This window comes from Dicentrarchus labrax, unplaced genomic scaffold (genome assembly GCF_905237075.1).
Source record: "Dicentrarchus labrax unplaced genomic scaffold, dlabrax2021, whole genome shotgun sequence".
Classification (NCBI taxonomy): Eukaryota; Metazoa; Chordata; class Actinopteri; family Moronidae; genus Dicentrarchus; species Dicentrarchus labrax.
In genome coordinates, this window is record NW_026136716.1 from 13,973,163 (window position 1) to 13,994,983 (window position 21,821).

General features: G+C 39.6%; 1 protein-coding gene across 2 annotated transcripts; it reads right to left on the reverse strand.

Moving 5' to 3' along the window:
• Nucleotides 1-840: 840 nt before the first annotated feature.
• pln (phospholamban) lies at nt 841-8,602 on the reverse strand. 2 transcript variants are annotated; one of them, XM_051427743.1, is made up of 2 exons: nt 8,503-8,602; nt 841-3,751 (listed from the first exon to the last, which is right to left on the reverse strand). In XM_051427743.1, exon 2 carries the CDS (start codon nt 3,517-3,519, stop codon nt 3,358-3,360), a length of 162 nt encoding a protein of 53 aa, XP_051283703.1. In that variant the 5' UTR covers nt 3,520-3,751; nt 8,503-8,602; the 3' UTR covers nt 841-3,357. The 2 variants fall into 2 exon arrangements, with proteins under 2 accessions (XP_051283703.1, XP_051283704.1); XM_051427744.1 differs by having other exon boundaries at nt 841-3,754; nt 8,503-8,595.
• Between the last annotated feature and the right edge of the window lie 13,219 nt (nt 8,603-21,821).

Below are 21,821 nucleotides of genomic sequence, written 5' to 3' on the forward strand. Positions count from 1 at the left end.
ATTTAAGAACCTCTGGGATGTTGTGTATCAGTGCATCTGATGCTGCCAAGTAGCGCCACAGACTGTCCAGGAGCTCACTGATGAACTGATCCAGGTCTGGGAAGAGATCCCCCAGGACACCCTCCGCCGTCTCTTCAGGACCATGCCCAGATGTTGTCAGGAGTGCATACAGGCACATGGGGGCCATATACACTCTACTGAGTCTGATCAGCCTGGGAGTTGAATTTTTTACTTTGGTTTTAGGTGTAATTTTGAATCCAGCCCTCAATCGGTTGGTGATTTTCATTTCCATTGACCGTTGTTAAATCATTTTCTTCTAAACAAATTACACAATGTTGTACAGTAAAGATTCTGAACTTGAATATTTCGTTTATCGAGATCCAATGTGGGATTTAAGTGTTTTTTTGAGCAGTGTATTTGCAATTGGTTCCCTAATGACTGAGCCTTGAACAGTCTGTATTCAGTCTGCACTGCATACTGAAGATGGCAGTAATGTAACAGTAATAATACGAGCTTCCCAAAAAAATAACTTAGACAACAAAACAGGCTGCCCCAAATTAAATTTATGTGGCCTATATTGCATTTAAAAGTTAGCAGACCAACTTTGATTAAAATGTATTAATTTGATATGAATGTTGTATTATTGTCTCAAAGTTGCAAACAAACAACATGAAATAACTAAAATTATTGTGGACTTTTCCAACACTTTATCCTTCAAACATACACACTGTGACTGCAAATGGTCCTTTATCCTGACTTGACCTGTATTCCTAAATCTAAATGCATATTTTCCCCAAAATTTGGATGTGCAATATATAGAACAAATTTGCCACACCTGCATCAGGAGAAACCACTTTAATTGTTTTGACATGCAATTTTCTTTGGTGTTCCATAGTTTACAATCTTCCAAGCATACATAGAAGAACAAAACTGCGTTGGTTTTCTCAATAATTTCGAATCCCATATGTAAATTAAGTGTAATTTATATTTTTACATTTTCAGTCATAGGCATCATACACATTCTTCCCATAAAACCAATGGTGGTTAATGCTTTTAATGCTGATTTAGGAATCTGACTTTACAGTTTATTTTGTACATCGTTAACTGCCACAACCAGGGCACTTGTGCTGTAATTAACCAAAGAAGCAATAGTTTTAATAACCAAACAGAAACTTAAAGGGCATAACAGAAAATTATCATTAAGTGAAATCACACCATGCAAAGTGAAGTTTTCTTTACAACTGATAAACTGCATGTACTGTATATGTATTTGTGTGTGTAAAGCTCTCTGTTTGCACTCAACACTTCCAATTAACAGATGATCTCTGAAGTCCAACCAATTACACGGCTGAAGCGTTCATGTAGCCAATCAGAAACAGCTGCAGGTAAGCTGCACTACCTATACTTCACATACTTTATAGGCATACAGTACTTAGAATGACTTCTAAGGCTTATATAAGCAAGTGTAAATGTTGGAGTGTAATGACAGACCTGCCACAGAATTGTGAATAAGCTGACTAGCTTGATGGGCAGCCACATGACTGCAACTTACTTGACAGTAATCAGTTTAATTCATTAATAACTTTTTATGAATTATGCTATCTAGATTCAAAAGATGGTTCAACTTAGATTATTCCAAATCCCTTTGCCCTGAGGTAATTTATAAAAGGCGGTGCATTTAATGTTTTTTTTTTTTTGTGCGATGTTTCGTAAATAATACATTTGCATAATCATTTTTACAAGTCTTTCACACTGCAGAGGGTCTGACCAAAGAAGAAAAATGTATAGGATTGCAAAGAAAGGGTGCTGTTCCACCACTACATGTGGACCATTTCCTGCCTTCAGCAACCAACATGGCTGAGAGATTAAACTGAGCCGTGATTTAAGCTGCAGTTCCTCTAACAGCCACTAGATGCTGGTCTAAAAACATTCATTTATGTCCAAAAACAAAGTGATTATTTTTTGTAATTCCCATTTTTTATTTGAATACTTAGAATGTGTGCCTCGAATTCCGTTGAAGAGCGTTGACATTGTTTTTTTTTTTTTTTGGTGCCTGCATTGCTCTCCCCCCGGTTTGCCTTTTTTAAATTTACCACGAAGGAGCCAAAGTCAGATTTTCAGTAGGGTTGCATGTTTTCCCAACTCTGAATTCCCATTTCCAATTTGTGAAATTTGCTTGTGCTAACCACAGACCTTATTTCAGGCATCTAACTAAAATCCATAATAAACCCCATTGACTTCAATCAGAGGGAACTGGAAATTGCTAACTCAGTTCTGGGTTTTAGGACTGCAGCACTCTATCATAGCTGTAGCAAATTCAGAAGGTTGTATTGGTTTTTGAATTTTTCTTTTTCGGTCAATTTTCTTCCTTTGTTGCTGTTAGCGAAGCATGTGACAGAATTTTAAGCTCAGTGATTGGATGTTTCTAACCAAACTTCTGCTACTTCTTGTGAGGTTAACTTGTCACCTCACACGGTGACATGTTAGATATTAAATATCACATTTCTGTCGTACTGATGAAAGGCAAACAAAGTCAGAAAAGGTATTTTTTTGTGGCTTGTTTATGTAAAGTCGCTCAGCCTATCGCACTCAGCCCTGGTGTTTGCTGCTTTCCAGTCCCACGATACTTTTGCCAAATTTGGAATTTCAATTTCAATCAAAATACAGAAACCTGATGTCACAGACTCTACACCATATTTCACCATATTTTTCCTTGTCTGTGATCTCTGACAGGAAAAATGCAAATGGAAAAAAATAATTCCCAGCATGTTTATCTGAGGGCGGGCTACAGGAAGCAACAGGGGCTCATGGGAAATGGAAATTAAACAACAGTGATGTATTGATATTACAGTATTATTCACATTACATCTATTAAGCAGTATACAAATTGTCATACAGTATGAATGGAGGGAGCCAGTCTCCTTCATAAACCAACTTAAAACAACACATTGTAATGTAAGCAGGGTATTATCTGAATGAGCAGCAGGCAGATATACATACAGTATATCAGTGGAGTTTAAACTGTTGATGTCGGGTCACTTTTGATCATTCCCTTGAGAGAGAGAGAGAGAGAGAGAGAGAGAGAGAGAGAGAGAGAGAGAGAGGGCAGGGAAACTGATCCCTGCTCAGCTCTGATAGAAACTATTTGAGAGAGTTTGGCCTTTTATCATGTTGGATTCATTTTACCTCCATGACTCTACCTCGTAGTTGCTGTCAAACAGGGTCAGGCTGATATATGGGGAGTATATCTTTATTGCTTTATTAGAAATCTGTATGGATCGGTGATGCCCATATCTCAGCCAAACCCTCGTCCACAGCACAGCCTCGCCAAACTCTCTCTGTGCGTCTCTGCTGTCCTCAGCTGCTGAGCAGGACGATGATGTAAATGAGGAGCAGACAGATGAGGATGAGGGTGAAGTTAACGAACAGCTCCTGCAGGTTCCTCTTGGCTTGTGGGTTCACCTCGATCTGAGACGCTCGGCGTATGGCCGACTTGGTCATGTGCTGAACACGCTCCATGGAGACTGGTTAGATTTTGATGAGGCTGGATTACGTGAGGAGTTCACAAGAGTTCAGGCTGCGGGGCCTGTTTGGACTGAGTGGAGCCGGACTGAGCTGGTAAAGGCTGGTTTTAGGAGGTGAAGTCAGGGGAACTGCTGCTGGTTGTCGAGAGATGAGCCCTGGAGATTAGGCAGCCTGAAGTGTTTCAGTGTCGGTTACACAACAAAAACAGAGATCTCTCCTCTTCTCTCTGCTGGCAAGAAATGGAGAGGGAAGAACCACAGACAGTGAGAAAAGGTTGTTAGAGACGTTGTTCTGTTTGGTTCAGTCTCACTTTGCCTTCATACTTTAACATGAAAGCATTCAAAGCACTTCGGCACCCTCCTGGGGGTGATGTCCCCCTGGCTGAGGTCTTGTGTGACCTTTGTGTATCGCAGTGCATGGTGTGATGATAAGAGAGCTGCTCAGAGGCGCCAGCTGAGGTCCGATGATGTGTAAAGCCAGACTCTAGTAGGGGTGGCAGTGACACAGTGACAATGACAATGTTTATGTCAAAAAGAAAGAAGAGAAATGAAAAGACATAAACTAAAACACATGATATTCTCATAAAGGATATTTACCATTTAAGCTAATACATACAGTTGAGTAAGTACTCTGCTGAGGTCAGCTACAAGCCAAACTAAATCTAGCAACTTTTACTTTAAAAAGTGTTCTGTAAATCAGAGCTTCCCAAACTTTGGAGACTTGAGCCCCCCTGCCCCCCCGCCCCCAAAAAAAGAGCCCGGGTCTGTCCTAGGTTTCTGCCTCTTAAAAGGAAGTTTTTCCTTGCCGCCATCGCCAAGGTCTTGTTCATGGTGGTACGATTGGGTCTCTGTAAATAATGTTATAAGGAGTTCGGTCTACACCTGCTCTATTTGGAAACTGTCTTGAGATAACTTAACAAATAAAATTGAATTGAATTGAATTGAAAATTTAAATTGAAGGAGGGAGGAGAGTGAGTGGTGGCAGTTAACGTTACTACTATGCCACTTACATTACCTTGGTGGCTTACACTGCTGAGGACAGCTTCCAGTTAGTCTTTCCTTTTTCTGGGTTAAAGCACTACCCACGTCCCACAAGAGTACAGATACAAATACAGATCATTAATTTGGTTGTACAGATACAGATAATGGTTATACTTGCAATGAAATATTTTTTTTATTTATTTTAAAGTCCTACCATCACAGTGGCCAAAAGCAATTCTGTGATGAAGTTTCATATTAAATTCCCTGAAAACCTGGTTTCAAAGCCAATTAAATATCTACAGTAAGTAATCAACATTTAAAGTGAATGTATTAAAGTAATCAAAGATATTGTTCATTAAGAGTTTAACACTCAAGTCAACTGACACTTCTATTAGTTATACAGCGATATGTACTAAAAGTTAACATTAACATTAACCCTACCCTACCCTCAGCTACTGGTCATACCGTACCGAGTAACGCTGTAGGGTTAAAACCCCGGAGCGAACTGAACTGAGCAACACTCTCACTTATACATTTTACTTCAACTTGTAAGAGGAAGATATGTAATTTCTTATTTTACCATAGTCACGTTTTAATAATTTTTCACTCATACTCAGGCTGAATGGATTTAAGTAGGAAGTAGCCGATGAAAAAGCACGTGAGTAGATAATAAATGGCCGTCATGTTGCAGCTGCAGGCTCTCTACTCTCACTAAATCCCTTTTGTTATCTGATCTGCGACTTTCCTGCGATCAAAGTCACTGTGACAAGGTGACCGTGCTTTTGCATTAGTGGCTCCCACAAACGGTGAACATCTTACCACTTGTACATCAGCTCTGCCAAGTTGTTTGCTATTTTTAACGAGAATGAGAGTCCTGCTGGTGGCCCCTACTGGGTACATTGTTCATTACATCCAATAATACAAAAGAGGAGAGCGACATGCATTACAGACGGCTTTGGATTCCCTGCAGCCTTGTTACTAGAGACGTCTGTTGTCAGGCTGTTAATCTGTGTCTATAAACTATGTAAAGAGTTGTCCTGAGGATGGCACTAAAGGAAAGATTGATATTCACTCTTGTTCTATGCTTGTAATATTAAAACTGCACTTTTATTCACTCACCTCCATTTTTTTTGTATTTTCCTGTTACTTTGCTGCAGTGTGGCACCAGTACACACAACAGGAGCCATTTAAGTCATTTGATACCTTCCACAGACATTTCAACACATCTATTTTTATCATTTCACTTTTGTTTGTTCCACCCTCAATCTGTCTCTGTGTCACCCATTATCACTTGACATGTTAACACCTTTACACACACACACACACACATTTCTCATACCTGATGGGATAACTCCATAAGAGTGTCAGTCGGCTCTGAGACCTCTAACTTCTGACCTGACTCAAGTGTCTGCTCTGACAGCAGGAAGTTTTTGCGGTAATATTTATGATCCCTGAAGACTCACACAACCTCTGTGCATGTACAGTAAAATGTGCTGTAGTGTGAAAGTGGTATCTCTATTTAGAGGCTTAGTTTTGTTTGAATTAAATATACAAAGCTTAGGCAGAAACAGCTGAGACATTCCTGGTCTCATGGAAGAGAAAAACAGCTTCGCTCATTTTAATGAGTTATAATTAATTACTTTTTAATAGGACATCAGCTGAAAAGAGGCCACTGAGGAACTGTCTTCTGAAGTGTTTTCTGTTGATTTTCTCCGCACTATACTCTGCTACAGCCTAACATCAGCCCTGCTTTGCAACAGACTCTTACTGCTAATTGGCATTAGCATTTGTGATCTGAAGGGACATTCTGAATATTGGTTTTACTACTCGCCACCATCTTTGAAAACAAACAAACCACTGTTTTGGGTGGAGCTTTTGATGGGTTGTACAAGTACACTGACAATAATAAGAATATTCAATAGATATTCCACAGATATTTTCAACCAACTCTGCGGTTCCCCTTCAGCTTTACAGAGTTGCGTAGCCTCATTTAGCTCATTGTTCGACACAAGTCACATACATGACGTTATGTGACTTAAAACTCAAATAACTCAATGCTGACTTATGGTTTCAAATGGTTCTTCTGGGTGAAGGCCCTGTGTTTGTCTGACCCATCCACCCACCACCGCCACCTCGTAACGTGGAATTTCCCGCTCTTTACACTGTGTCATTAGTGAACTTGAATCATGTTTTATTTTTAAATGGTCATTACTGTCAGATAAGTCTGGTTCTGTTACTTTTATAAACACAATCAGCTGTTGTTGGCTGTTGTTGCCAAGAGCTAAATACCTCCACTGTGACCAACAGAGGGGAGTGGATGTGTAGTTAAATATGAAAGTACAAAGTTTCATCCTGAAAGTATAATGACTGCGTTACACGTGTGTGTGTGTGTGTGTGTGTGTGTGTGTGTGTGTGTGTGTGTGTGTGTGTGTGTGTGTGTGTGTGGGTAGATGCCAGTCATTCCACAAGTGTGACTTTTATCAGTGTGTGTCAGCACCAGTAGCTGTTGTCCTGAGCAGCAAATGAGGCTACACACAGATCTAACAGCTGAGGTGGTCCATCTGCACACTACGGGCAGTAGTGTCAATATATAATCAATATATTTTTATAAATAAAATAGCTGCATTGCTGTATCTTTTGCAACTTCTGGCATCTTGACGGTGAAAAAATCGGAGTATGACAGCAAACAAGCAGTAACATGTAGGTTTGATGCTGACCTATTATTCTTAGTGGGCCATGGTCAGTTTTACCCACCTGCTCATAAGAGCTGTAGGGTGACACTACTTTGCAGCAACATTCATTGTCTATAAATGTGTCTGTTTTGTTTCTAAACTACTGAAATAAAAAGATATAGACCTATATATGATAGCTCTGTGTGTAATCTGTGTAAATTTAGGTGTGTTAGTCAGAATCTTCCAGTTCCAGAGAAGATGTCCTAGTGTACTTAATGTGAGGGAGGAGATTAAGATGAGGACTGTCATTATATATTAGTTTGTGCCCTTTTGCATGATGATAGAAACACATTAGTTAAATACAAATATACAGGAAATGCCTTTCAGTCTAGCTTTAGTATTTGTCGATTTGGTGCCATTAGGGCCCCCCCCCATTATATAGAATACAATTAAAAGTTAAACTAATACAATCTAAACTAAAACTAAACATTTTAAAACCAAATCTTGCAATGTTTGTTAAAATAATGGTAACTTTTACAGAATATTTACAAAGTATTTCTCATTCTCCTCTGTATTTTATTGTATTGCCAATTACTTGCATATACCTCCTCGAGAAGTCATTGTGGAGTAAAGAAAATGCTCTAAATCTTAACCAATATCTTTTGTCAGTAGGTAAACTGTCACCACAGAACCCTAACAACTTCTGATAAGCATCCATAGCCAGTTTGATCAATTTTACCACTAATAACTATGAAGCTAGCTGTCATATCAGACGGGATTAGTTTTAAACCAAAGGCCAATATCATTTGTTAGCATGTGCTACTGTAACATTTACAAAATCCCTGTTTAGAGCGGATCTGGCTTGTCAGCGCTCTAAAATAAAATCATGTGCTTTGGATGGGAATGTAAGAAGTGGAGATGAGTGTTTATCCCTCTGGGAGGTTCAGTCCAGTTTCCATCACCCCCCTGCCCTCCCGCCCCTCTATTCAGAGCTGTGTTTACTGTATGGGAACAATGACTGCACTGTATCTTAACATAAGCCCTCACAGCAAGATCAATGATGTCTCACTGTGACAATTACTCTGTGCTCATTAGACTACGCAGCTACTTCAGTTAATGACTAACTTAAACTTAGAACTGTTCTATGGTCATTGAGTCCACTAGAAATAATAATACTTGATGGATTTTAATGACTGTCCTAGTTTAATGACTCATTCTGAGCATTATTATATCCTATACATCATCTGTCATTATTGTCCCTCCATCTACTGTTCTAAGATGAAATCAGAATTGAAGAGCGGTCTGTAGAGGATGCTGCTTCTTACCTTTCAGATGAGAACAGAGCTGGTCGGAGTTTGAGAGAGAAATGTTAGATATGCAGCACTCTCCAAGGCTGTAAACACAATGTGAGAGGGTGAGAGAGAGAGAGAGGGAGAGAGAGAGAGAAAGAGAGAGAGAGAGAGAGAGAGAGGCAGGACATCCCAGAAAAGATTTTCAGAGAGTGTGGATACCAAGGTCGTACCAGGTCTGGTGACATGCAGCAGACCACATCTGCCAGCGGAGCTCACTTTTCTTCAGGAATTTGAGTTTGAGTCTTAAAACCTGAACATGTCAACTTGTTAAACCATGACTGATAAAAACTCTCAATTCAGTTGTAATTATGTTCACGGGTCACATTATGACAAGCTGAAGACAATTCATTATTTGAATCTGTCAAGATCCTATTCACAAATCCTATTGTATATTATATGTCTGTATTTAACAGTTTATTTTTGGCTTCAATCATAAATCAAGCTTGTGGGATTAGAGCTGGGCTTTGCAGTCATTTTGGCAGAGTGGTCACAGTTGCGATTGCAGGAAATGTGACACAGAAACCTAATGTCATACTAGGGCGGTCATGATATCAGATTTTATTGAGGCCAAAATAATTCACGATAACGATATTGTGTGTTTCTATAAAAAAACAAAAAAAATCAGTCAGATTCATATTAAACTTTTATTGTGTGCTTTGTCTCTTATTTTGCAAATTAACTTTATTGATATAAATATTTGAGAGATTTCACTGCACACCTTCATCACATCAAAACTGGTGCATAGCACACATGACAAAAACAACGTAACAAGACTAAACAAACGAGCGGGAGAGTCGACCCTGAACTTTGCAGAGAAACAGTAGAAATGAGTAAAGAATGTGTGTACTTTTGCCACCTCTGCCACCACCCACTATGTTGGAGTGTGAACCACAGAACAGGAATGTAAAGAAACAATATATTTTCTATATACAGAAATTATGTCAGAGGTGCTGGATTATTTACACAATATTATCATATGTGTATTATTAACACATGCATGTCTACAGACAGCAGACAGCCTCCAGAATCTGCTCCAGAGGTAATAAAACGTCATTTAAAAGTCACACAAATCACACAGATATCCAGCATACTCCACTCCATGTCTAGATAAGATAATTTTAAAACATCTAATGTTGTTGTTTATTTATGAACTTTCTGTTTTTAGCAGCCTTTAACAAACACCATCTCTGATTAGCAACTTGGTTCTTTATTAAAAAAAAAAAAACACTTCTGAAATTTAGAAGAAATTCCTTTTTCCTTTTGACTTTAAAGTCTGAAATGTAAATCTAAAAATAACTTCGACACATCTTAAAAATGGATTAGAATAATGAAGTTAACATTACTTGTATAAAGTTGCATTTATCACTCTCTCTTTTGAATGTGTGTTTAGGAAAATGTTTAATTGATCATAGTGTAACAACTATAAAACACAACTGACATGTCCCTAATGTACCTTGTACCTTCATATCCCTAATACTTTTTGAATTCCATTCAATATGGTCTAAAAAAAGTCTTAATTTAACCCGTTGAAACCAGCAGAAACCCTAACACCTTACTTCCTTTGCTGCTGTCGAGCATCCTTAATGTAACGGATGGCTCACTGAGTTTGGATTCCTCATTGTTTAAGTGTTTGCTGGGAACAACCAGCTCATCATGGCAGAGCTAGCTTGCAGTTTGGCCTACAATCAAACATCACAGCTGGATCCCTCTATTGTCTTCATTATCCTGGCAGCCTGATAGACACTTGGCACAAGCGGATAAGCGAACAGCTGATGGCACCTCTAAATATACAGCGTGGCCATGACCACACCAGTGAAGAGCCTGGGAATCGATCCTTTGCTGATATTGTTAAAGCAATATATTATAGTATAGTTGTCCTGCCAACCTTTAGCATGAAAGCAATATCTGAAATATGATTTGTGACACTCCAAAGCTGCATTACCATCTGATAGCATTATGAGTATAGTTAAAACATATTTTGGGGCTAAACAACTCATTCTGGGTCTTTGGCAGAGTATGTGTGTGGATGTGTGTCAAGTCCTGGACAGCATCGTCCACTTGGGAGAAATCAAAAGCGACAAGATCTTCAAAAAAACTCCGGAAAAAAGTATAAATAACCCCCCCACCATGGCCCAGAAAGCATTGCATCTGCCTTATAAGGAGAATCTGCATGTAAACAGGCTGTCAGTCACGGACTGGGCAGTCAGCTTTGTTGTTAGTGCTACTTACTGCTCCACTGTGGCTACACACTTCAAACAGCCTGAGTGCATGGACAAGCAGATGTTTCTCTTTTTATGACAACTATTTTTCCAAAGATAAGATGAAACATTGATCCTTCCTTTGGGAAAGCTTGCTGCTCAAGAAGGAAATACAACTGTGTTGAAGAAAACAATCACAGTTTCACAAACAGGACGTGAATTAATATATATATATATATATATTTTAAAAGTGATTCTACTGAGACAAAGAATATCGATGTACAATATAAAAAGACATCAGAAAGAAAGAGACAAAACTGAATGAAATGCCATAGACAAATGTATATGCTGTATTTATGACATTTTAGTTTAGTTTATAAAAAAAACCCAGTGTTTCTTCTTCCTCCTACAGTGTGATGTTTGATCTTCACTGTGCAGAATGATGTCTGTACAGAGTTTGACACTAGAAGGATGTTTTCACATTTATCTGCTCAAAGTGGAACGTTTCTCTGTGCTCAAAGAAAATCTGTATTTTAACGGGCGGGGCCTCAGAGCATGATTTGTGACATCACAAATAGTTTGGAAGTCCATCCTGGTCCATTATGCAACTTCTACAACTGTGATATAGAATGCACATACACTGAGAATGGACTACAGTGAAGTAGGAGACATCTTGTGTTCAGCAGGGAAACTTGAAATGAAATGAAATATTGCATATTCATAGATTCTGGTAGAGGGACTAGATGTATTTTAATGTTGACATTTTGTGGAAAAAGCACATTACACATTATTGTTCAAAGCAGACTATTTGTATACATTAATAGTCTTAATACATGTCTGGAGGGAATCTTAAAGATTCATCCCTCATAAGGTCATTATTACCAATTTATAGTACCTTCTGCTATTTCCTGGCAACTGAAGCCTGTGGTTATGTTTTCTATTATTTATAGGGACAACAGTGAGCTGAAGACTGTCTTTTTATTGGGACAGGGTCCAAAGGTTGTTGTTTTTCAGGTCTTTGTATTGCTACACAGAACTTACTTTGGCCTTTTGTAATATAAAAAATGCGTTTGTCCCAGAGGGCTAAAGGTGGTCTTTTAGAACTAAACATTGATGTAATGACAAAAGACATGCAGGGTAGTATCAAACAATGTCATTGTTAAAAAGGTCATCTGTCTCCAAAGGGATTAAAACTTTAGACAAAACAACTCAAAGGTTTCTTTGTTTGCTTTTTAGTCAAGCTAGGGGCGGTCAGTTCACCACTTTGGTCCAGACTGAAATATCTGTGTGATGGATTTCCATGAAATTACATTGGCATTGTACAAACATCTGGTCCCCAGAGGATGAATCCTAATGACTTTGGCTTAAATTAGCTTGGTTAACATGGGAAACATTAGCAAGTGGTGCTCACTGCAGAGCCAGATGGGTGGAGCTCGACCTAATCCAGCTCCACCTCTCTGTACAAAAACATTGATTTGATTTTTGAAACTGGATCATATTTTAGGGATTTCCCTCCAATGTCTTCTGGCTGCTGCTTTACAGAGTTTCCTGTTGGATAGATACATACCTGCCAACTTTTCAAAAAAACCTTGGAGTGAGATTTTGTCAGGGGTGACCAAAATTATGCCGCGCACGCAGCCACATAAGTTGGTGGCTCAGATATCAGAGAATTGGAATTCATTTGATGTTGTACCCATGTTGTACCCTGCATTCTGGTGGTTTGTGGGGAGGCCCAAAGCCGCTGATAGGGGCAGCCTACTGGAGATGGACAATATTGGTTACATTCTGAGAAGCAGACATAGCTGAAGGTCCAGCCCCAGGACATTTTGGATTAAGTAGATGTGATTTCCTGCATTCTAGTGGATTTTTGGGTGGTCTGCTAAAGATGTGCAATACCTGAACTTATTCTGATTCATGTTCGGCATCATGACTCGTAGGGCCTTCTAGACTTGAGCTGAACATTCAACCAGAAAACTATTGTTGTGCCTAAATGACTGCCTGTATCACAATAAAGCCTTATTCATAGACCAGTGTTTAAGATTGGACCTAGGTACTTAGTGCTTAAGGGCACTTCATGATTTATGTTCAGCCAAAAACGGGTCTCCTGCTGCTTGTTATGACAGCTTTCACCACACTAAATCATGTTCACACGCACAAACACAAACAAATCATTTATCATAAGATTTAAAGTTTAAAAGAGTGAGTACTCAATTGGACATTTCATTGTTACATACTCTCAGCTCAGATTCTCATCAGACTTCTCGAGGTAGTTCCTCTCGCTGTCTTTCTCTGTATCTCTTCTTCTGTCGCTAACTTCGGGGTGCCATAGACTGTATATATCGAACGGGGTGCAGCATATATGGGTGCAGCGCATAGGGTTCAGTGGCGCTCATCAGCGCCATCTACCGTCGGAGAGTTTAAAAAGGAACGAACGAGTCTCGGCCTAAGATCATTTTTTTTGCGTGAGAAATTGGATGTGTGACGTGAGTGCGTGTGAAAACAGGCAAAACCGTGTGTCACACGGCGAAAGCGTGAGAGTTGGCAGCTCTGTAGGTAGCTTTCTAACATTAACTGGCGCTGTAGCTGTTGTTAGTGGGCAACGGAACCAGGTTCAGCCGCCTTGTGGCTGGACCGGGGTTGTTGAAAGAGTTTAACCACTCACTCTACTCCATTTGCTGGGTCGGCTAGCTGGAATGCTAACCGAGCTAATTAGCAAACAGAGTAACAATTAGCAGCAGTTAGTGGTAAACTCGGCAAATCACCCGGGTACTGTATTTCCCTGTTGGTCTCTGAGTCTGTGTTCGGCCCCCTCTCCAGCCAGACTGGACTTTGCTGGACTAGGTCAAGCTCCACCCATTGGCTCTGCAGTGTTATTATTATTATAAGTATTATTATTGCTACGGTTACTGTTGTTGCTGTTGTCACTGCTCATTGTCCCCCATCGTTGCTGTTGTCATGTTCATCATCATCAGTCACTACTATTAGTGTAGTTGTTGCTACTGTTGTTGCTGTGCACCTGTCTGTCTGTCTGTCTGTCTGTCTCTCTCTCTCTCTCTCTCTCTCTCTCTCTCTCTCTCTCTCACCCCAACTGGTCGAGACAGACGACCACCCACCTACAGCCGGGGTCTGTCCTAGGTTTCTGCCTTTTAACAGGCAGTTTTTCCTTGCCCTTGTCGCCAAGTGCCTGCTCATGGTGGTACTGTTGGGTCTCTGTAATTAATGTTATAAGGAGTTCGGTCTAGACCTGCTCTATTTGAAAAGTGTCCTGAGATAACTTCTCTTATGAATTGGCGCTATACAAATAAAATTGAAGCAGCCTCTCAATATTAGCCTCTGTGTAACATGTAAGCATGTTAGCCTTGTCATTGTGAACAGGTGAGCAAGCTGATCTTAGCATTTACCTCACAGCACCACTGTGTCTAAACCCTCATCGGACACTAGAAAGAGATGTGTTCGTTCCATCACTCCTCCAGGTATGAAAGTGTGGAGCTGTGGGGGTGTGTGAACAGGGGAATCCTGAAACTGAGAGCATTGCTAAACTGAAAGTTCCATGGAAGGTTAAAAAAAAACTCCACTAGCAATAAAATCACTTGTTCCGTAAGGTCTTTCTCAAGTGGTAAGACAGGTCTGTATAGCTTATGAACGATAGTGTCTCAATGATGATGATTTTTATTATTGTTTTATTATCATCAACTTCTTCTCCATCTTCACAAACACACTGTTTTTTATTTCCAGCTGAAACAAAATTCCACAAGAAAATAGTTTTCTTTTTCTTTTTTTTTGTCCCAGGAGCAGTTCAGCTCTGCAGCCATACATGGTGAAATGCCAGACTGCTCTGACCTAAGACTAGAAAGAGAGGAAGATGCAGAGTGAGAGAAACAACTTGACTGATATATAAAACCCCACCAGGCCAGAGAAAACAGACAATGCCTCAGCTACCAGTCAGAAGAAAAAGAGATTTGTTCTTTCCTGTGGGGTAAGGGGTAAGTACAGAACACATACATTAAAACCAAAAACTTGTATGGTAGCATTTCACATGTAACATTTTTGACTCTGCTAGCCACATTCCCATGAAACTTGTAATGGATGTTCACAGAAACCAGATGATTATTCCTGACCTTTCCTCCAGAAGCACTCAATTTCAAATTTAAATCTAATGAGCTGATTGAATTTAGACATTCATGCTCCCAAAAGGCTGAACCCTTTATATTTTGAATTCTCCATCAGCATTCCATTTGTTCAAAATGTCAACTATTCACACACAAGATCTTATGACATAAAATGAAAATTTAAATTCGAGAGAATTTAGGCTCCCAAGAGATATTTGACTTCTCTTCAGCCTGTTTTTGGATCAGTCCAAACTTTTTGTTTGTAGGGAGTAGATGCCGCCAAGTTCATGAACCGTATGGGCATTATATCCGGATGTTAAGTCTGATCTACAGCACTCAGAGAAAAAATACCAACGGAGGAAAGCTTTGAAAAGAAACCACATCACTTCCGCTCTAATCACAACACTAACAATGGAGTAGCGTCCCTTTTTGGCGCCATGTTTAGGAATGTTTACACAGTGAAAAATCTAATGTTCGTGTTACAGAGTCAGCTACCAGAAATGTGTGGTTGCATGTATTTGTGTTGTCACTAGAGCTGCAGCAAATAAGCTTAACATTTTCTACATCACACTTGTATATGTTGCATAATGGACCAGGGTTGACTTCCAAACAATTTGTGATGTCACAAATCATACTCATAGGCCCCGCCCCTTAAAAATCTGATTTTCAACACAGAGAAACTTTTCACTTTCAGCAGATGAATATGAATAATGAATAAACATCCTTCTAGTGTCAAACTCTGCACATACATCATTCTGCACAGTGAAGATCAAACATCACACTGTAGGAGCAAGAAGAAACAGATCTTTGACTGCAGGGGGACTTTAAGTAAAAATATCTAAATTATCGGATTTCAGCTTCTCAAATGTGAACATTTTCTGGTTTCTTTAGTCCTCTATGACAGTAAACTTAACATCTGGGTTGACATTTGAAGACATCACCTTGGGCTTTGGGAAATGGTGATCAACATTTTTCACCATTTCCTGACATTTTACGGGCCAATCAACGAATTGGTTAATTGAGAAAATGATGGACAGATTAATCAATAATGAAAATAATTGTTTGTTGCAGCCCTAATTGGCACTGCTGCATCAATACTATGGCTCATTCAAATTAATGAGGTGGCCTTGTTTTTTTGTCCTCTTGTCTGTCTGAGCGAGATCTTATTCTCTCTAAAAAGTACACAGGCAAGCAAGTAAACAATGCCTACTTGTGTCATAGACACTAAACTAATTATGTAAGTTTATATAACTTGTGATCATTTGCATAATTATATAAGTGATATATAATATACATGTAGACAGACATGTAGACAGTCAGTTTGATTCTGCATGCAGACATGTACACAGAGGTCTGCATGGACCCTTGAGGACCTAGACAGATAATGAAATGTCATGGCATGAACCCTCGCAGCTGTGCAGATATGGAAAGTATAATTCAGGCTTCATTCTTTCTAAGGAAACCACTGTGCATGTCAGAGAAAGAGCTTCAGGAAAACTCACATTTTGAATGTATAGTAACTCAGCAGTATATTGTAAATAAACCAGGAATATAAGGCACTACATGTCAGCTGTTACTTTACAGGAGGAAGTGTTGAGGAAATGTTCCTTTACAAAGGCCCTCTCCTAAACTACCCACCTGTCTTTCCATCCTGCACAGAGCTGTAACTGAAACTAATATTAGATTGATTGTATTATAGCTAGTAACACTGGCTGTCATTATGTCAAAATGTTCAGACCCAGATAAATCTGTAAGTGCGTTTCATTTGGTCACCTGTTGGCGTCATATCCCCTTTACCCCCTTTAGTTGCTATAACTTCTGGGTAAACACAGGATACGTCAGAGAGTGAGGAAGGAAGTGACAAACATGACTAAACGAAATGTGATAAAAACTTAAATTTACCTCATCCGTGAATATGATTTCTACCTGAGTCAAGTCAGATAGATTTCCATTGGTTGTTTAACATTGGCGACAACAACTCCCATGATCCCACACTGCTTTACAGCATCATCAAACTCCGTCTTTTGTTATTGTTTTGATGTGCGAGACCCCCTAGCAGCATAAATTACATACTGTGTGTTTAATGATGTACATGCTTGTAAGACACAAGGAAGAGATTGAGGCAGATGGATAGATGGAGGATGAGAGAGGGAGAAAAGAAGGGCATTTTAGGGGTGAAGAGGGATAAAGGGAGGGTTTACCCCATCAGCTGTGTTTACTCTGGAAGACTAACTGCTGCTGTTGGCAGCTTCACACGCATTCTCTCTTCCCCTTACTCCCTCTGTTCTCCAGATATAGCCAGCTATGTGGAGAAGCCTACAACTAGCTTTTCCCCAGAGGCCTCTGTCTAAGAGCAGGCTTTATCTGATATGGGCTTTTGAAGTACAATACCAACTCAAGACAGAGCAATTCTCCCCTGAAACTCACTCAAATGACATTACAGTGTTTGTGAATGGAATTTCTCAAAGATTAAATTTAGAAAAATCTAATTTAGAAACTCAGGTGGGTTAAAGGTTTCTTCAGGCAGGTTTTATTTGATGTTGCAGACAATGTGTAGCCTTACCAGGAGAGGGGGTAAATATGTAAAATATTTCTCCTGCGAATAGTGCTCGAATTACTGCATGATGTGCCAAGCTGGTTTCACTCCCATTTGTCAGTACTGCACCTTGGTTCAAAATATGTTGCTAAAGGTACCACTCTAGTGTCATTTATGGATGCACCCGCCCGTCTAAGTCAGGTGACTTATTATAAAGAGTGAGAAAGTACACATCTGCAGGTGGTGGGGTGAATGGATGAATCAAACAAAATGAAATGGCATCTAGCGGTGAAGTTGTAGGTTGCACCTAACTGAACACCACTCACGACGGTATTTGATGAACTGGGAATGAAATGCACAAAAAATGTGAAAGGCCCTATCTACAAACAGATTTTGGTTTGTCCATCCTGGGATACTGTAGAAACATGGAAGTTCAAGACAACTGACCTGCGGCATCTGTAGAGAAAAACGACTCATTTTAAAGTGATGAAAACCCAACAATACCTATTTTCAGGTAATTATACACTACTGGAAACATACCTATAAATATTATATTCCATTTCTGACAATAGATTCTCCTAAATGTTACACACTGGACGTATTTAACTTACGTACGTAAGCTAAATTACGATATGTGAGGGATAAGTGTCCATTATCAGGAATTAATGGGGGAACCGTGAAGAATTGTCTGATGTGGACCTTGCATATATATTATTGCTAACTGGACCACAGAGCCCTGCACGTCCAGAAGTTATTCAAGAGGGTAACTACAGCATATAGGTACAGCATATTTTGAAGCAAACAGCCACTGGCCAAGCAGCAGTATTTGACAAGTTTGGAGTGAGAACTTTTCGGATGTACAGTATATAATTTTTAATCAATTTAATTATCCCTGTCAATCTTAAAATAATACACCAAGCTCAGGTTTTAGCTCTGTTAAAATGGATCATGAATCCATCACTGAGCAGGGTTACAAAACAACTCCCCTGATGTTTCAGACACCGCGATGGCTGCATCAGTATGCACACTAATGCACTGAACCTAATGTGATTACAAGAATACTGCAATTGAAACACAGACCACATACACCTTAATCTGATGATCTAATTTTAATGAGTTATTTGGATTGTTAATGTCGGCAACTGAGAAAATGCTGAGAATTCAATTAGCTGGAGACGTGAGGTGCAGGTTTGTGTGTGTGAGAGAAGTGTAGTTATGTTTTCAGTTGTAACATTCAGTTGATTATTTACATTTCAATAGAGTCCAAGAGCTTCCACAGCAATACAACATGAGTGACATGAAGGAAGTGACTGACAGTCTTTACAGGCTGTAGGGGAACATGTCAGTCTGACTGATCAACAACTGATACACTGAGAGCAGGGATGCTTCTTCAAATGTGTTTTATGTGGAATCATAATGACTCAAGCAACCATCTTATTCATTGCAATTGAAATATGGGCTCAGAGGCTTTTTACAAAGGTGTTATCTCCTATATTCAACTATTAGCATTAGGAAAAACTTGTTTTCTTGTTTTTTTTTTCTTAGATCACAATGCTATGCCTATATATTTGTCTGTAAAACACCTTAGAAAGAAAAATGTTTTTCAGGCAAAATAACTGATCTTAGATTCTATGAGCTTCTGGACTGTCATCCAGGTATGCTGTGAACAGTATGCCTTTTTATTTGCCTGCGTCAAGTGTGATCCTGTGTGGGATACCGTATATGTACTTATATGTTTTGGGGCCCTTGTGTTGTATATGTATTTACATGTCCTGTGTGCTTTTTTTCTGACTTTGTTGATGTCCTGAGCACACTGAAGCAAATCCCTAGCAACTTGCACCGAGTTGTATGGCAATAAAGTATTGAATCTTGAATATTGAATCTTGAATCTGGATGATTTGAGACCTGTTTGTCATACAGCTCTTTAGAGCATTTCATTTTCATAAATCGTTCTTGGCAAACTAAATTCTAAAGCCATAATAGAACCCTTTTAAGACAGTATAAGCTTGCATGGAGGTCGGACAAGTTGTACTGTACATCCGGGAGACTAAATCCCAAATATCTTCGCATCCAGCATGCTGAGGTGTCTTCGCACAAGACTATCTTCCAGTCACTGCTTTACTTCCACCCTAGGAATCATAAGTTCCAGAGAATGGGGCGTACGGTAGCTCACTTGGTGGAGCTTGCACCCCATGTAGGCTGAGTCCTTACTGCAGCGGCCTGGGTTCAATTCCAACCGGTAGCCCTTCGATGCATGCTTCCCCCCTTTCCTGTCTATCTTCACCTGTCCTATCAAAAAGAAAACCAAAGGAAGTCTCCCCAGTTACTAAACAGTGTCCCAGCTGCAAGTGCTCACAATTTAAAATAACACAAATCTAACGCCCCCAGCACACCCCATCTGAGGCATCCACCTGTCACATCTCCTGAAATAATCCACAAAGCCAGCACACATCATCAGTCCAACTAAAATAAACCAAACAAACCCAACATACTAAATATGAAAGACCACAAATCCAAGGCACAATAGCTGCCACCCTCCGCTCATTTTAAATCCAACACACCTGATGTTGGTTGAAATTACTCAAATGACTTTCTAACCTAGTCTACTGATACTGACCACAATAGCCAAAAGTAACCACAGCAGGCTACTGTTGTAACACTAATCCAGTGCACCCAATCCGGGCATATGCATTATGCTTCTTCAATAAAACCACATAAAACGAATGCAGCCGGGCCTCCTGGAATTAGACCTCACAGATCTGACCCACCTGATCGCCATTGTCCCATGTCACGTCTCCAAAATAATCACTCAAATCTGGAGCTTCCAAACAACAGCATTCCACAGAGATACCCAGCAACAATCACTCAAATTGAGAATGCCTGGGGACACTCAGACTCTAAAAATAACATAAATCCAGTGCACTCGATTTTTGGACTCACTTGTCATTCCTCTGAAAATAGAAAACCCACATCAACTGGGGCTAATCTATCTACTGTGAGATCAGAGCTTCAATTGCTGTATGTATCAATTTTGTACACAATGCTTTCACTACATTATGATCCCAGATGGAGTCTGTGTGAGCTAGAAAAGAGCAAAGTGAATTTGTTTTCATTTTCTCTGTCCCTATTAGTATTCACCGTAAAGGCTTGAATATACTTTCTTCTTGATCTACCCAATAATTAGCCTGGCATCTAATTCACAAATACATGGCTACACGGTAGTGTCATAATAATGAAATTCAGGTTGTAGTTCCCTTTATGCTACTCGTAAAAACCAAAAATATATATACGAAAGTTATATGCTGTAAAAGCGATTGATAAGCCATTTTAAAATAAAGCAAATTAGTCTGAAACATTTCAGTTCATTTTTTATTTCTATGGGGTGGTATATATATATACCAGGTGCAGACTGGATGCAGTTAATGTGATAGGCGTATAACCAATCAGAGTAACTAAATGTGATCTAAAAATGGCGGCCTGTCACAAACGTCAAATTAGACCTAAACTGTACGCTAAAATGTTTGACTTGAGAAATAGTAACTGAATCTTGATTACAATTTTATCAGCACTGCCTGGTTTCATTTAAGTTTCATGAGCATGGTGCGTTGTGCTTGATGGGCCTGCAGACTGAAGACAAAAACCAATCATAGCAGCGAAACGTGTGGCGTTTTCAATCACTGTCTAAAGTAATCCTCCCCATATTACATAAATGGTTGTGATTAGTCCGACCACATCAACATAGGTGAAATTCAGTTTGAATGGGTAGCCAGACACATCTGCCAGAGCTAAGGAAACATCATAAGCTTGGCAGATTCCTCAGGCTACTAAGAATGCGTTTTGTGATGTAAACCAGACATTCTGACATAGCTAGGCTACTTGTTTCCCCCCATTTCTACTCTTCACACAGACAAAAAAAGTGACGTATAGTTCCCAAAATGCTGGAAGGTTTCTCTACATATTCTATCAACACTTCAACCCAAAGAATCTATAGCAAATAAATCTGAGCATATCTATTGAGAATATCAGTGATCAGTGACCCTGTTCCTGCTGTGACGTCCAGAGAGGATTACAGGAGGTACATTGTAAACAGTGCAGGCTACTAAATGTTCTTATCACTGGCCGTCATTAGAGCACAGCTGGCATTCTTTCCATTGATACAATATTGTGTCATCACAGAGAGTCTATAAAAAGATTCTCTATTCACAAAGGCAGCTTCAACATTGCGACAGCAGGTACTGAACTGAACAGAAAAAATGTTCAGTGTAATTAAGATGCATCTCAACAGCAGCTACCTGCTGTTCGTGACCATGGATTGACTCTCTAACCCATAGCTAGAAAGGTAGCTGGCTAATGCTTTGTTCAACTTGGGCTTTGGAGCACTGTAAAACATTCCCGGAAAAATGTTTTAAGTTACTGCTAAGGCCAACTGAACTTTTCTTACTGCTGCAG

Bases quoted from the DNA above. Each gene is read 5' to 3' on its own strand.
- pln (XM_051427743.1), bottom strand. From the start codon at position 3,519: ATGGAGCGTGTTCAGCACATGACCAAGTCGGCCATACGCCGAGCGTCT.